Source organism: Macaca fascicularis, chromosome X (assembly GCF_037993035.2).
Source record: "Macaca fascicularis isolate 582-1 chromosome X, T2T-MFA8v1.1".
In the NCBI taxonomy this organism is placed as follows: Eukaryota; Metazoa; Chordata; class Mammalia; order Primates; family Cercopithecidae; genus Macaca; species Macaca fascicularis.
This window is the reverse complement of record NC_088395.1, coordinates 51712933-51727598: the sequence shown is the minus strand read 5'-3', so window position 1 is coordinate 51727598 and position 14666 is coordinate 51712933. Positions and strand designations below refer to the sequence as shown.

The 14666-nt window shown below is 45.9% G+C and overlaps 1 protein-coding gene across 1 annotated transcript; it reads left to right on the top strand.

The window, feature by feature from the left end:
• Nucleotides 1–3029: 3029 nt before the first annotated feature.
• Nucleotides 3030–4664, top strand: LOC135969049 (centromere protein V-like protein 1). Its single transcript, XM_065537805.2, has one exon. The coding sequence runs from the start codon at nucleotides 3051–3053 to the stop codon at nucleotides 3867–3869; it is 819 nt and encodes a 272-aa protein (XP_065393877.1). The 5' UTR covers nucleotides 3030–3050; the 3' UTR covers nucleotides 3870–4664.
• The last annotated feature ends 10002 nt before the right edge of the window (nucleotides 4665–14666 follow it).

Genomic DNA, 14666 nt, shown 5'->3' with positions numbered 1-14666 from the left:
CATCACAAATTAGCCGGGCATGTTGGTGCATGCCTGTAGTCCCATGTACTATGGGAGGCTGAGGGAGGAGGATGGTTTGAACCTGAGATGTGGCGGCTGCAGTGACCTGAGATCCCACCATTGCCGTTGCGTACTCCAGCCTGGGTGACAAAGCAGGGAACCCTGTCTCAAAAAATAAATAAATAAATAAATAAATAAAATAAAATAAAATAAAAATAGAAATAAAGAGAAAGGAAAACAAAAGATATTCTAGAAAATACCTCACTAGTAACCCTGAAAACTCTCAAGGTCATGGAAACAAGTAAAGTCTGAGAAGTTGTCCCAGCCTATGATGATTAAATGTAGTGTGGTAGGCTGCATGGTATCTTGGAACAGGGGAAAAAAAAAAAAAAGATATTAGGTAGGAAGTAGGAAACCTGGAATAAAGTGCGGAATTTGGTTTTTTCTGCCTCTCAAATACCACCAGCAGGGAACAGTTGGGGCTGCTGTGTTGGCAGATAAGCCAACACACAAAAATAGCATCGCAAATGCTCTGAAAATAAACTTTTTAAAAATCCCGGAACCTAAAAATGGACACAAGAATCTACAGGCTAAACCTAAAGAAAGTAGCTGACTTTTAACATCAAATAGTTGTCTCATGTCCAGAGACTCCTAAAGTAACAAGCAAAATACATTGTATGCGGTAGAGCAGAGCCCACCATGTCAAGAACCAGGAATAACACAACTTGAATGAGGAAATACAATCTAGTGGTGCCAACATAGAGACGATGCACACGTTGCCATTATCTGACAAACATTTTACAGCAACCATCACAAAAATGCTTCATTATGTAATTGCAAATAGTCTGGAACCAGACTAGAAAATGGAAAATCTCAGCGATGAGTAGAAGACGTATAGAAAAGAAATGATGGAACAGAAAACAAAAAGAGTAACAGAATTTGGAAACATTGCTGGATGCACTCGGTAAGAGACCTGTGATGACAAAAGATACCATCATCGTAATGGAGGCCCAATCAATAAGACTGACGGCCGGGCATGGTGGCTCACGCCTGTAATTCCAGCACTTTGGGAGGCGAGGCAGGCAGATCACCGCGGGCCAACGTGGGGAAACCCCGTCTCTACTAAAAATACAAAAATTAGCTTGGCGTGGTGGCGGGCTACTTGGGAGGCTGAGGCAGGAGAATCGTTTGAACCCGGGAGGCAGAGGTTGCAGTGAAGGGAGATTGTGCCATTGCTCTCCAACCTGGGTGACAGAGCGAGATTCTTCCTCAAACAACAAAACAAACAAACAGAAAATAGGATTGACTACGCCTGAGCGAGAGAGAGAGGTCATGGAATGATTAAAAGCTGAATGGATCCTCAGTAAAGTTAGGACAATAACGAAGTTCCAATATCCCTACGACTGGAGTATCAAAAGTAAAGAGAGTGGACTGAAAGAGTAATATAAGAAAAGAAGGCTGAAAATATCCAAATTTTAATGAAAACCATAAACCCATAGATTCTGGAAAATGAGCAAACTTCAGATAAGAGAACCACAAAGCAATTCACACCAACACACACAGCATAGTCAGTTTTTGAAGCTGATAACATCACTGAAAGCAGCAAGACCAACGTGGTTCATTGATTATAGGAGAGCACCAGTTTTAATGAGGGCAAATGTCTCCTCTGACCAGTGGGGGCCATTAGGAAGTGTCCTGAAAAGTTTCAGGTGTTGAACAAAAGTCCTGTCAGCTGTGAATTCTGTATCCAGTGATACCATCCTTCACGGATGAAGGGGAAATCGAGACATTCTCAGGTTAAAGAAAGCATTTTATCACGAGCAGACTCACGGTGAAAGAATGGCTAGAGCAGGTGCTCCAAACAAAAGAGGAAAGAATAAAAGATGGCCTCTGGAAGTATCTGTCAGAAAGGAGTCAAGACCAGTGGAAAAAACACCTTTAGGGGACAAACATTAAGCCACCGTTTTCTTTGTGAATTGTGGAAGTCATGTTTGGTGATTAAAGCAAAAAATATGAAACCATCCAATACTCCAGACAGAAAGGCAGAGGGGCTAAAAGGGGCTGATGCTTCTACACTTCAATGGAAGTGGTGAGAACTGGATACCAGGAGCCTGTGGTAAGTCACATATGCACATTGAAAATCCCAGAGCAACCACTGAGGCAATTTTACAAAATAAAGCACTCGAAAACACTTTCAGAAATCAAGATAAATCCTGCAAAGTGTACACGTAAGCCATAGAACGGGGGGGGCGAAAAAAAAAAAGGAGGTCTGGGTTAGCCAAGACACGGAGGAAACAAAAGAAAACAAACAGTAAGTCTGTGGACTTAAACACTAGCCCAGCGATCATGGAAATGAACTAAAAACATGTATGAAAAGGTCGATATTGGCAGAGTCAGTGAGAAACACAGTCTGACTATCCCATGTTTATATGAAACTCAGTTCCACTTCGGTTGCCCTGGGTAAATGAAAAGGATACGACGGGTGGGAAAAGTCACATCAGGTAAACATTAATTAAAACAGCAGAAGTAGGTATGTCAACATTAGGTAAAGAGGACTTGATCGCAGCGAAAATTACGAGAGAGAAAAATAAAACACTACACCCGAAAAAAAGGATCAAGCCCCCAAGAAGACTTTAGAGGAGTCTTTCCGTGCCCCTCCCACACGCCCCTCCAATTACAGTGTGTGGGTGTTCCTCTCTGTTCCCAGAGCCCCTGGTTCTTATTTCTGTCAGAGCAAAGTGTCCCAAGGCATTGGGGGCTGTATTTGCATACATCTGATCCTAAATGAATGTGAGTGCTTTGGAAAGCCTGATGCATCTCCACATCCCAGCGCCCAGGCGGGGTATCTGGTGCCCTGCGGGTGTTTGTTGAATGCCTCATGACTGCCTTTCAGGTCAGGGAAGGCTGTTGTGATAGGGTCAAGGGAAGGGTCTCTTTACATCGCATTCAACAAGGGGCCAATCCTACTGGCGCAGGCAAGGAGGCTGCTCAGCGACTGACGGGGAAATGAGGGTGGGGGGTGGGCACGCGCTCCGGAGGCTACAGGCGCCATGGGTAGAGTGAGGAACCGGGCCACCGCTCAGCCGCGGCGGCGAAAGCGGCCCGCGGATCCTCCCGCCGGCTGCGCGGCCATCGCGGTCACGGGCGCCAGCCGCGCGCAGTGCCCCCGGGTCCAAGTCGGGGTCGGGAGCCACGCGGCGGCCAAGAGGTGGTTGGATAGGTGGCGACGGAAGCGCCGCTGGCGGCGGGTCCGGAAGGCGGGCCCCAGAGACCGGCTGCCCTCCGCGCCACCCCGGGACCCGCGGGGACCAGCCCGGTCCCCCAAGGAGCTGGACCTGGGCGCACAGCGGGAGCGCTGGGAGACGTTCAGGAAGCTGCGGGGCCTCAGCTGCGAGGGCGCCGCCAAGGTCCTGCTGGACACCTTCGAGTACCTGGGCCTCGTGCATCACACCGGGGGCTGCCACTGCGGCGCGGTCCGCTTTGCGGTCTGGGCCCCGGCAGATCTGCGCGTGGTGGATTGCAGCTGCAGGCTGTGCAGGAAGAAGCAGCACCGCCACTTCCTCGTCCCGGCCTCGCGCTTCACGCTGCTCCAGGGCGCGGACAGCATCGTCACCTATCGGTCCGACACGCACCCGGCGCTGCACAGCTTCTGCAGCAGGTGCGGGGTGCAGAGTTTCCACGCAGCTGTCTCCGACCCCCGCGTGTACGGCGTCGCCCCGCACTGCCTGGACGAGGGCACCGTGCGCAGCGTGGTCATCGAGGAGGTCGGCGGTGGCGACCCGGGGGAGGAGGCCGCCGAGGAGCCCAAGGCCATCCACAAGACGTCCTCCCAGTCAGCCCCTGCCTGTCCCCGCGAACAGGAGCAGTGATTGGGGCCGCAAGCCCGCCCGAAACCGGCCCGGGCGGCCCTGCGGGGAGCGTCCGAGTACCTGCACAGATCACATGCTGTGAAAGAGGTGTTTCTGGCCTGGTCAAACCGTGGATTCCCTTCCAGTATTTACCCTTCCTGTCCACTAGTTTTCAGTGAACTCGCTTACGGTCCAAATCTTGAACACACCTTTGTCTGTGTAGCACAACGTTAATCTTGCAATTCGATAAGCAAGAAGAGTGTCTCTGATTTTTCAAGCCATCCATTGTATCTCTTGCTATTACTGTTCTGCCTACAGTTGTCACAAATCACCTGCAGATGATTCCTGTGTACTGTACGTTCCTGGTGCTATTGTGAACAGGCTTGTTGTTTTCAGCGCTTTGCGTCTGGTGTTTAGGACGGCAACACACAAACAGTTTGTAAACATGTACTAGGACGTCTTCCATTGATTATGGTGTGCGTGTGCTCCCGCACCTGTGAGTTTTAGGTAGACGTTCATATTTTCACTACTTAGATTCGAGTTATGCTATTTCCTGTTTTTTTAATGATATATTTCAAGATTTGGTCGTGTTACATACCTCATTACTCTTAATCACCAAAAGCTGTTACTATTTTGCTTGTTTTTGTTTGGAAAGTGTCTCTGGGTAAGGAGATGGGGATACAGGAATGAGAAAGACACTGTCCACACAGGAATGAGAAAGACATCCGTGCATTGTATGCCCTCTTTAATCTTTTGAAATACCTGTCTTGTACATGTGTTAAGTATATAGAAATCAGTAAATACCTTCTAGGAAACGATGTGTGTTGGTGTGTCTGTAATGTCCGGCTTGGCTATGGCAAGGCTTGGTTCTTGAAAGTACTTGGTCTCAGATTATTTGAGGAGGTGGTGCTGACTCTGGCTTTTGTAGTAGAGACAACTTCCCCAGGGTCCCCTACATTTCTGATGAGGGGAATTAGCAGAGGGTTTACACACTCGGCCTCTGGGGATACACTACCTGTCTTTGAATCCTGGACCTGCTGCCTACTCGCTATATAACCGGTATGGAGTAGATTAAACCCGATTCCTCAACTTGCTCTCTCCTCAAGAGTGTTAACAGCGAACAGAGTGTTTGTTCTCAGGGTAAACACAGTGCCTTGCCTTGACTACCTGATCCATGAATGCTTTTTTTCTCCATTTCAGGCCCCCAAAACTCCTCCTATCAAGGCACCCAGACAATATGAAACTGCATTGTTTAGGGGCGTCCATACACGTGGGAAAACCATGAAGAATTGGCAGTGAAATAATCTAAGCCAGCATCAGATTAAGGTTTAACTCTATGGAAGAGGAATGGCTTTGAGTGGGGGGTGTGTCCTGCATTCCTGTTCCTCTTGCTATGTAACAAACGGCCCCACAGTGAGTCCATAAAATCACCGCCATTGTATCATATGCATGGAATATCAGAGGCAGGAATTCAGACAGGGCGCAGTGGACATGGCTTGCCTTGCATGGTCTGGGACCTCAGCTGCAGAGGCCTGAGGCCTGACTGGCTGGGGACTGGAACCATCTGAAGGCTCATTCACTGACATCCCTGGTGCCTGCATAGAGAGGAGTGGAAGACTAGGCCTGGCGAGTGGAGGGCCTCCGTGTCACCACTCCATGGCCTTTGGCTTCCTCACAGCAGGGTGGGCCTCCCAGTAGTCAGGCTTCCCACCTCATGACTCAGGCTCCAAGTAGCACTCTTCCGTATCCAAGGTGAATGTTGCATCACTTCTCACAGGCAAGACTCAGAAGTCATGTTGAGTCAACTGTGTCATACTCTGTTGATTAGAGGTGAGTCACAGTCTTTTCAGATTCAGGCGTGGGAGGGAGATTAAATCGCAGGTCTTGGTATGAACGGGGCAACTTTTATCACAGTACGAGAGATGGGAGATATACTTGTGGCCATACAGTCTGGCACAGTGGGCTCCTAGGGAGCTGGTTATGTTTCATTCGGTTCTCCCACATGGTGGCCACTCAGATGTGCTTAACGGGTCACATATTGTTTGTGTACAGCTGTGTGTGACTGAAGACATAAGAAGGAAACAAAATAGGTGACTGACTCCTATCTCTGAGCAAGACCAAGAGTAGACTAAATGAACGACTGGAGGTACGGAGGGAGCGACAGTCAGAAGGGGGCTGGCTGCTTAGTCCTGGAGCCGACCTTGGCCACGCCCACGCAAACCCAGTCCAGGGTAGAAGTCTTATTGTCTTCCGGACCGTAGGTATTTCTGACCCCACCAGAAATAGTTAACTTCCTGCTGGTTGCATATGCTGGACTGCCTTAGCCCCATGCCACTGACTGCCCCTTCCTCTATCCTTTCTAAGCCCTTCGTTCACTTGTTCATCCATTCCACAGGCATTTACAGCGGGTTTGGAACGTGTCAAACAGAATGTGAGAAGGACTTAAGGCTATGGACAAAAAGTGGAGTTGGGTAAAGATGCTCAAGCGAGGTTCTTAGAATGTAGCTCAGTTCTTCCATAGAATACCATAGGGAAGGAAATGGAGACTCCCCGCCTCTCAGTACAATGGAAGAGTGCATCTGGCACCGGATCCACAAAGGCCGCTTGTTTGTATGCTGGCTCTTCAGATGACATCTTAGGACGAACTCCAGACTAGAAGGTGAATTTCCTTTCTGACAAGTGTCAAGGGAAGACTTGGAAATGTGTTTAAAAAGGAAAATTCCCATCATGAAACCAAATGGAAGACAATATCACTGGTCATAAAATATAACTAGAAATAGATGTAATCAAAATGTTTATTATTATACACAATTTCTATTATTTTGTTTTATTTTTTGAGACAGATATTCGCTCTGGTGCCCAGGCTGGAGTGCAGTGGCTCGATCTCGGCTCGCTACAGCCTCCACCTCCCCTGCTCAACTGATCCTTTCACCTCAGCCTCCCAAGTAGCTGGGATTACAGGCACGTGCCACCACAGCCCGCTAATCTCTTGTTGTATTTGTAGAGATGGGGTTTCGCCATGTGAACCAGGCTGATCTTGAACTCCTTAGCTCAAGCTTCCCAACTGCCTCGCTTCCCAGAGTGCTGAGATTACAGGTGTGATACATAATTTGTACATGTACCTTTGAAAATGAAAAGTATGAAATAGACCTAAGCACCCTCTCTCTCTCTAACAAATACTTCACGTGTGTTCCTTTATTTACTTCTCACTAAAATCTTTCAGAACTCCTATTGTTAATCTCAATTGGTGGAGGAAAAAACTGAGACGCTGATAATGGAAGGACCAAGCCCATGGATGCCAAGGGGGCAGGTGGCAGGGAGAAGTTGGAAAGCCAGGGTGATTGAACAGCATGGTCAGTAAGGACTGGGGAAAAAGTAGCTCTCAGGCACTTCTGCCCCATTCATCCTGGCCCCTCTCTGTTTTCATGGATCCAATTCTCTACGCATTTCACCCTATCTCCACCTCACGTCAAAGGCAGCTCTTCATCCCTGGCCGAGATCCTTTGGCCAGCTGCCCAGTGCACGCCACCATGATACGGGCCTCCTGTAAAAATCTGAAACGACCGTAGATTAGATGCTCTGCTATTTCATGAGCCCCCACGTTGTTTGTTTATGTGCCAATATACTTGTGTCTATGGCCACAAACGACCTGCATATCACAGTTTGGAAAACACTTATTTTGAGGACAGAGGCTTTGAACGGACATCCACCTGGGCTTGTGTCCCAACTCTGCTACTTGTTCCTGCCTGGAATGGCAACAAGTTTTAAGAGTAGCATTCACCTTCTCTGTGAGGCTTCAATGAGAGCATGCACATGAAAGAACGATGGAGCTTAGCCTATATAAGCGCTTACTGCATTTGAGCCCTTTTTATTCATCCTGTTGTTGTTTGAGCAAAAATCCAAATGCAGCTTTTGTCTTAACTGCACACAGACTGAGGCGTAGGCACTACTTCCAGGACCACTATCTCAGGAGCTGTCATCCACACTTCTTTGATGTAAAAACTGAGCATAAAAGCAATTCAGCTACGAAAAGGTAGGGGGAGGGAAGAACATAGGCCTTCTGGTTCCTTATTAAGTTACAACTTGCCCTAGACCCTGTCATCTCCCAGTGTATGGTGTGAGGAACAGAGATAGCCTTTTCCGTTCAAAACTGTGTGACGGGGGCATGGGTCAGCAAAGTACAGGGTCCTGCAGGAGCACAGCGATAGGGCACCCTTTGTCAGACAAGTCAGTACACCGTTCTGGGCCTTGGTTTCCTCATCTGTACAACGGCGACAGAACTACACATATCTTAATTTACTGAGGATTTTAAGTGAAGTGCTGGAAGGAGAATATGGAGCTCCATGCCCTGATGCGTCAAATGGTCAAGAAATGTCACCCGCCGTTCCTAATACGACTTATGTTATTATACCCCGATATTTGGACCAAAGGGACCTAGACCTTATCACTTTTGCCTGGGACTCTGCAGTAAATGCCTCAATGAGTTACCCTGATAACTTTCCCCTCCTCCATTATGACCAGGATCAAGGTTTTTCTGGGAATGGCACCACAATTTCTGTGACTCCACCACAATTCCTGAGACTTGACTCTGAGCCACTATCACAGTCTGCATGCTCTTCCCAATGTGAGGTGTGCGGGTGGTGGGGTTGATGCCATCACTGTCTCTCGCTTAAATAGTAGACTTGAAGTGAGTGAAGGTCGTTCTCATGGGTCAGGCTGTAAAACATGTAAGCAACAGTGAATTCGGACCCACAAGTGGACACTGGAGAAATTGTTAACAGCCGGGGAGAGCTGCAGATACCAGCTGGGGAAAACCAAATTACAGCCGCATGGTCTCTGAGATAAACTCTCGTCATTGCAAGGTGGCCAATTCCCGCCTGTAGAAGACCCAGGGAGATTGCTCCCAGCATCCCAGAGGTAGTTGGTTAGGATTCGCATCTCTAAAATAAGTGTTTCCAGTATCACATGCAGGCACAAGGGTGTTCACCGGAAAAACCGACTGTCTTGCCTGAGTATATCTTCTTGCACATTGGAAAATCTTTCCTAGAGACACTTTGATGAAGATTCTCTTTCCCATTTCCTTTCTGCCAACCTGAACAAGATTTCGCTAAATATGGGATATTAAAAATTATGTTTCAGGAGATTGCATTTCTGGCTGTATTGGAGGGAAAAAAAAAACACCACATTGATCCTTCCCCCGCAAAGCAACGAAAGAATCCAAATGACGATGGTTCCCAAGATAGGGACCTAATGCAATGGAAGAGAACTATCTGCAAGACAGAAGAAAGAGACATGTCGAGCCGTATGCCTGCCTCAGCCTACTGGCGGGAGGAGGAACTCAGGCGGAGCCTCGTTGTCTCCCCGAGTTGTGGAGTACGTGGTAGGAACATGAGTCCTCCTTAAAAAGGAAAGAAATCCTGCCATTTGTGACAACATGAATGAACCTGGAGCATGTCAGGTCAAGTGAAATAAGCCAGGCACAGAGAGACAAATAGCAAGTGATCTCACTTACATGTGGGGTCTCAGAATTGGAACTCACAGAAGCAGAGAGTACAAATGGTGGCTACTGGAGGTTAAGGGTTCTGGGGGCATAGGGAGTGTTGGCAATGGGTAGAAAATTTCTGTTAGACAGGGGGAATAAGTTCAAGGGAGCTATTGTAAGTCATAGTGGTTATATTCAATAGCAATAGATTGGTTATTTGAAAATTCCTAAGACAGTAGCTTTTAGGTGATTCTACCACCACCACCACCAACAACAACAGCAACAACAAAAACTGATAAATACGTGAAGGGTGGAAGATGTTAATTAGCTTGATTTGGCCATTCCACACCGTATACAGATATCAAGCATCCTGAGGTACACCATAAATATATACAATGTTTACTTGTCAATTGAAAAATAAAAAAAAAGAAAAGAAAGAAAGTGATTTCACAAAATGATGAGGGACCACTAGACACAAAAGAGTGGATTGGACCTTACCTCACGCTACATACAAAAATTAACTCAAAATGGATCAGAGACCTAAATATAAGAGCTACAATGATAAAACTCTTATAAGGAAATATAAGACTAAATCTTACGTTTCTCTTCCGTAAGTTTTACGTTGTGACCTTCCTTTAGGCAAAGGCTTTTGTGTGTTTGTGTATGCATTCGACACCAAAGTACAAGCAACGAAACAAAAAGTAGATAACGTGGACTTTTAGACAACCCATAGAAAATACATCTGATGGTAGACATATCCAGGATATATAAAGAACTCTGATAAATCAACAGTCAAATGATGACCTAATTCAAAAATGAGTAAAGAATCTGAATAGACATTTTGCCAAAGAAAGTATACAAACGGCCAATAGGCACACGAAAAGCCACCCACCATCATCATTAGCCAGTAGGGAAATGCAAATCAAAACCACAGTGAGCTACCACTTCATACTCAGTAGGATGACAAGAATAAAAAAGACAGGCGGTAACAATTGCTGACAAGGATGTGGAGAGATTGGAGTCCTCATATATTGCTAGTGGGACTATAACATAGGGCAGCCTGGTTTGAAAGAATTTGGCTGCTCCTCAGTACTAGAAACAGAATTTCCATATGGCCCAGGAGGTTCATTCTTAGCTTTCTACAAAAGAGAAATGAAACTCTATGTCCAAACAAAATCCTGTGCACAAACATACACGGTATCGTTATTCCTAGTGGTCAAAGACTGTGAGGGGTGCAGGCGTCCATCAGTTGACGAACTGACGGATGGAATTTAGTTTCTCCATTCAGGGGAGTATAGCTTGGCAACAAAAAGGGATGAAATACTGATACATGCCATAACATGCATGAGCCTAGAACACGTGATGCTGCATGAAAGAAAATCACAAAGGACCACATACTATGTGATTCCATTTGGAAGAACGCCCAGTATATGTAAACTTATGGACTAAGAAATTTTATTGCCGTTTGCTTGGAGAAGGAGAACAGGGTGGGAAGTGACTGTTAATGTGTATGGGGCTTCTTTCCAACGTGATTATAAGGTTCTAAAATGCGATTGTGGTGATGGTTGCAGAACCTTGTGAATACGCAGAATGGAAAAAACAAAACAAAACAAAACAACAACAACAACAACAACAACAAAAACACCTGAATTGTACACTTTAAATGGGTGAAGTTTATGGCATGTGGATTATATGCCAACAAAGTCTTTTTTCAAAACTATCATTTATCGTCCACTTTATGTGCACTTACCTCTATTTATTTCCAAATGTACATGAGTAACATTCATGTCCACTAATTGGTTGAGACTTTTGAAAAGCACTGATAACCTGATGCATTTTTGGGAGATGAGAAGCAGAAATCAATGGTTAACGTGTAGTTTGGCAAGAGCTGTGACCGCTGTGAAACTTCATTTCCTCATCTTCGAAGTAATTACATCTACTTTGACATGACATCGTGGGAATTAAATAACAATGAATATGAAACATTCAACTCAGTGCCTGGGATTAACAGACACTCCAGGAAGGGTGAAACTCATATTACTTACCAGAGTACGGGGAGGATTCATTAAGAAGGTAAATGTTTAAACAATGTACTGAGTCTAGTATGTCAATTTCTTTTCTCTTTTTCTTTTTTTTTCCAAGAAAGAACAAGGTTCAAGGTATTTGTGAGAAGTTACCCTGGGGAGTGCAACCATTCTGGAGTTATAACTGTGTTCAAGTCCTGGATCCCACTTACAAGCTGTGTGACCACAGGCAAGTGACTGAAATTCTCCCTTGCAGTTGCCTCATCTCTGCCAACTCTGCATCTCTGCCAACACTGCATCTCTGCCACAGCGATACTACTACCTTCCCTGGAGGGTTGCGCTCAGAATAAGAGATTAGAATGATAAAAATGGAGTTCGTTACTCCTGCGTTTTCACTTTCTCCCTTTTTAAGGTCTTCTTTTCCTGATTCTAAAAATGTATTCAAGTATCCTTCAACCCAAATAACCTTCCTTTGTCTTCCACTCTACCTACCAAACTCTTCCTCATTTCCTTTTAAATGAAGTACCCTGGACTTCTCTTCCTCACTCTTCAATTTCATGTAGTCCGTCTTCATTCACGTGGGCCCCCAAGCTGTCCCCGCTGATAGGTATCCATAATGTAACAAGGATGTCCTACCTCATGAATCCCAATGGACTCCTCTCTCCCTTCTGATCTGGCCTTACACCTCCACAGCATCACCCTCCGTCCTTCCTTCACATCTGTGGTTCTACTTTTTCTCCTAGTTACTATCCTATTCCTCGGAGATTCCTTTCTCCATCTCCTTCCTGGGCTTCTGTTTCCCTGTGTGCTTCAGTGTTACTATTCCCTAGGTTTGGTCCTCGGCCAGCTCTTTACATGCTATCTTTCCTACATCCTGGGGTGAATTAACTCACGCTCATGGCTTCGTCTGGCTGATTGCTGAGAGGACTCACAAACGTGTATTCCTGGTCTGAAAGTAATCGCTGAGCACCACACTGAAACGTCCAGTTGCCTTCTGTACATCCTGGATGTTTTCACAAGCACCTCAAACTCAGATCTATCTCAGTGCACTCCCCTCAGCTGCAAATTTGTGCATGCCCCTGTATTTAATGCTTCAACTGAGTACGCTAGCATTGCTCAGTCATCCAACCCAGAAATGTTCCTTCATCAAAGACTGGATGAACTTAGGCCTGAAGTCAAGAAACAGCAGAAGACTGGGGAAAAGTCAGATGAGTCCGGAGACCAGTACCATGGACAATCGTAGACCTCAACCTCAACCAAGCCCTATATGGGGGCCAGTCAGTCTACTGTATTTTCCCAACCAGCTCTCTCTCCAACTACCTGTAATGACCATTTATTATACAACCGTATGACTCTGGAAACCCCTGATCTCCTTTCCCTCACTCTCAGAAGCTGGCCGCACCTCCTATTTTCCTGAGAAAATCCAAGACCTCAGGAGAGACTCTCTCCATTTCCTACCAGCAATTGTGAACACCTACCTGCATGTACAGGCACAAGTTGTTGCCTTTCCTCCATTTATGACAGAACGTCCCTCCTGCTCTTTCCGGGTAATCCTTCAATGTGTGCTTTGAATCTCACTGTTCCTATCTTCCCAGGAATCTTATAGTATCCATCATACATTTATGCTCCCGATTGCCCCCGTCAACTTCAACCTGTCCTTCCCAAACATATCTTTCCAATAGCACTAAATCACGCACTGGTCATGAAAACCTTATAATGATAAAAATCAACAATCAAACGCTCAAAGCACCCTCCGTCTTCCCCATATTACCCTGCATCCACTACCTTATCTCCTTCCATTCACAATGAAACTTAGAGCTTTCCACACTTGTCATTACTTCATCACCTATTCATCCTAAAACTCATTCTTGTCCCCCACATCCCAATGAAATGGCTCTCTCAAAGGTCACCGTGGTGTTCATAAAGTTGAGCACAATGGAATGTTCTGTCCTCATGTCATTTTATATCTCCAACTCTATGAACAGGAGGAAACACTCTTCTTTTTGAGAAACTACCATTGAGTTGGCAGTTTGCAATTTTCCTTTGAATGGGCCATACTTTCAAGTTTCCTTGTAGGCTTTTGGATTCTTTTGTTGCTGCTGAAAACTAGGACTTTGAGTGTGGTAATGTGGTAACACGGAAAATTAGATCCTCTACCTTCTCCAGGATTTGCAGTTGTTGATTTCTGAAAGCTGCGGTCGTTGATTTTGTCTAGAGGGTTTTCCAAACCCTTTTGGGAGAGCCTGCATTCGTTGTCACGTGTGGCCACTGAACTCTCTGTTCCTTTAGTTTGTTTCCAGCTTGTATTTTGGCAGCAATTTCCTTGACAGCCTAGAGCTTACAAAAAAAAAAAAAAAATTCCTCTGTCAGCCTTTGTGGATTCGCTCTGGGCTGCAGCACTCCTTCAACCCTCAGCCAGGCCACTTACAACTCTGTCTTGGCTGTCACTTCCTGTTTAGACTGAGTCCAGAGATCAGCTGGTGAAAGCTTAGGGTCTTCTCAGGTCTTTTCTGAGCATGCATCCAATCCTGGGCACGCACCTGGCTTTCGACAATCCCCAGGGTACGGGACTGCTTCTGAATGATCTAATTTCCCAAATGGTCTGTCCGCCAGCATATCCCCCAGGTTTTGTGTTATCTGCTATAGGTTTCAACTGTAGTTTCTGCCTCACGCAGCTGCAGTTTTTTGATTTGCCTTATAAGGTTTTCAGGAGCTGCCCAACATTTTTCTGCTCTGACTTCCCTGTTAGGTCAAACAGAGAGGAGCATCTTGCTTCTGTCTTTCAGGAAGCCCCTAGACAGGTTAGAACCGATGAAAACCATGATTTTTGAATAAGCTCTGCTCTGCTCCCTCCGGAACCAGGTACCAGGGTTCCACACGGGGGATACAGGCTGCTGGGTGCAATGCCGCCAGGAGAAGGTGGAACGAGGGCAAAGGAAAATGCGACAACGTTTCCCTACGATTTTTTCTTTACGGCAACTTTTTTGATTGTGGTAAAATATGCAGACCATGACATTTGGCATTTAAACCCTTTTTAGTTTACATGTCACTGGCAGGTAAGTACATTCACATTGTTGTGCAACCCTCACCATTATCCATTTCCAGAAGTTTTCATCTTCTCAAACAGAAACTTTGTGTTCCTCACACAGTAACTCCCTTTCTCCCCATTTCCCACAGCCCCTGGTGATCTCTATTCTACCTTCAGTTTCTAAGCATTTGTCTCTTCTCAGTACCTCACAGAGGTGAAATCTCACAGTCTATGTACTTTTGAGCCCAGCTCACTTTCCCTAGCATAAAACCTTGGAGGTTCAT

Bases quoted from the DNA above. Each gene is read 5' to 3' on its own strand.
- LOC135969049 (XM_065537805.2), top strand. From the start codon at position 3,051: ATGGGTAGAGTGAGGAACCGGGCCACCGCTCAGCCGCGGCGGCGAAAG.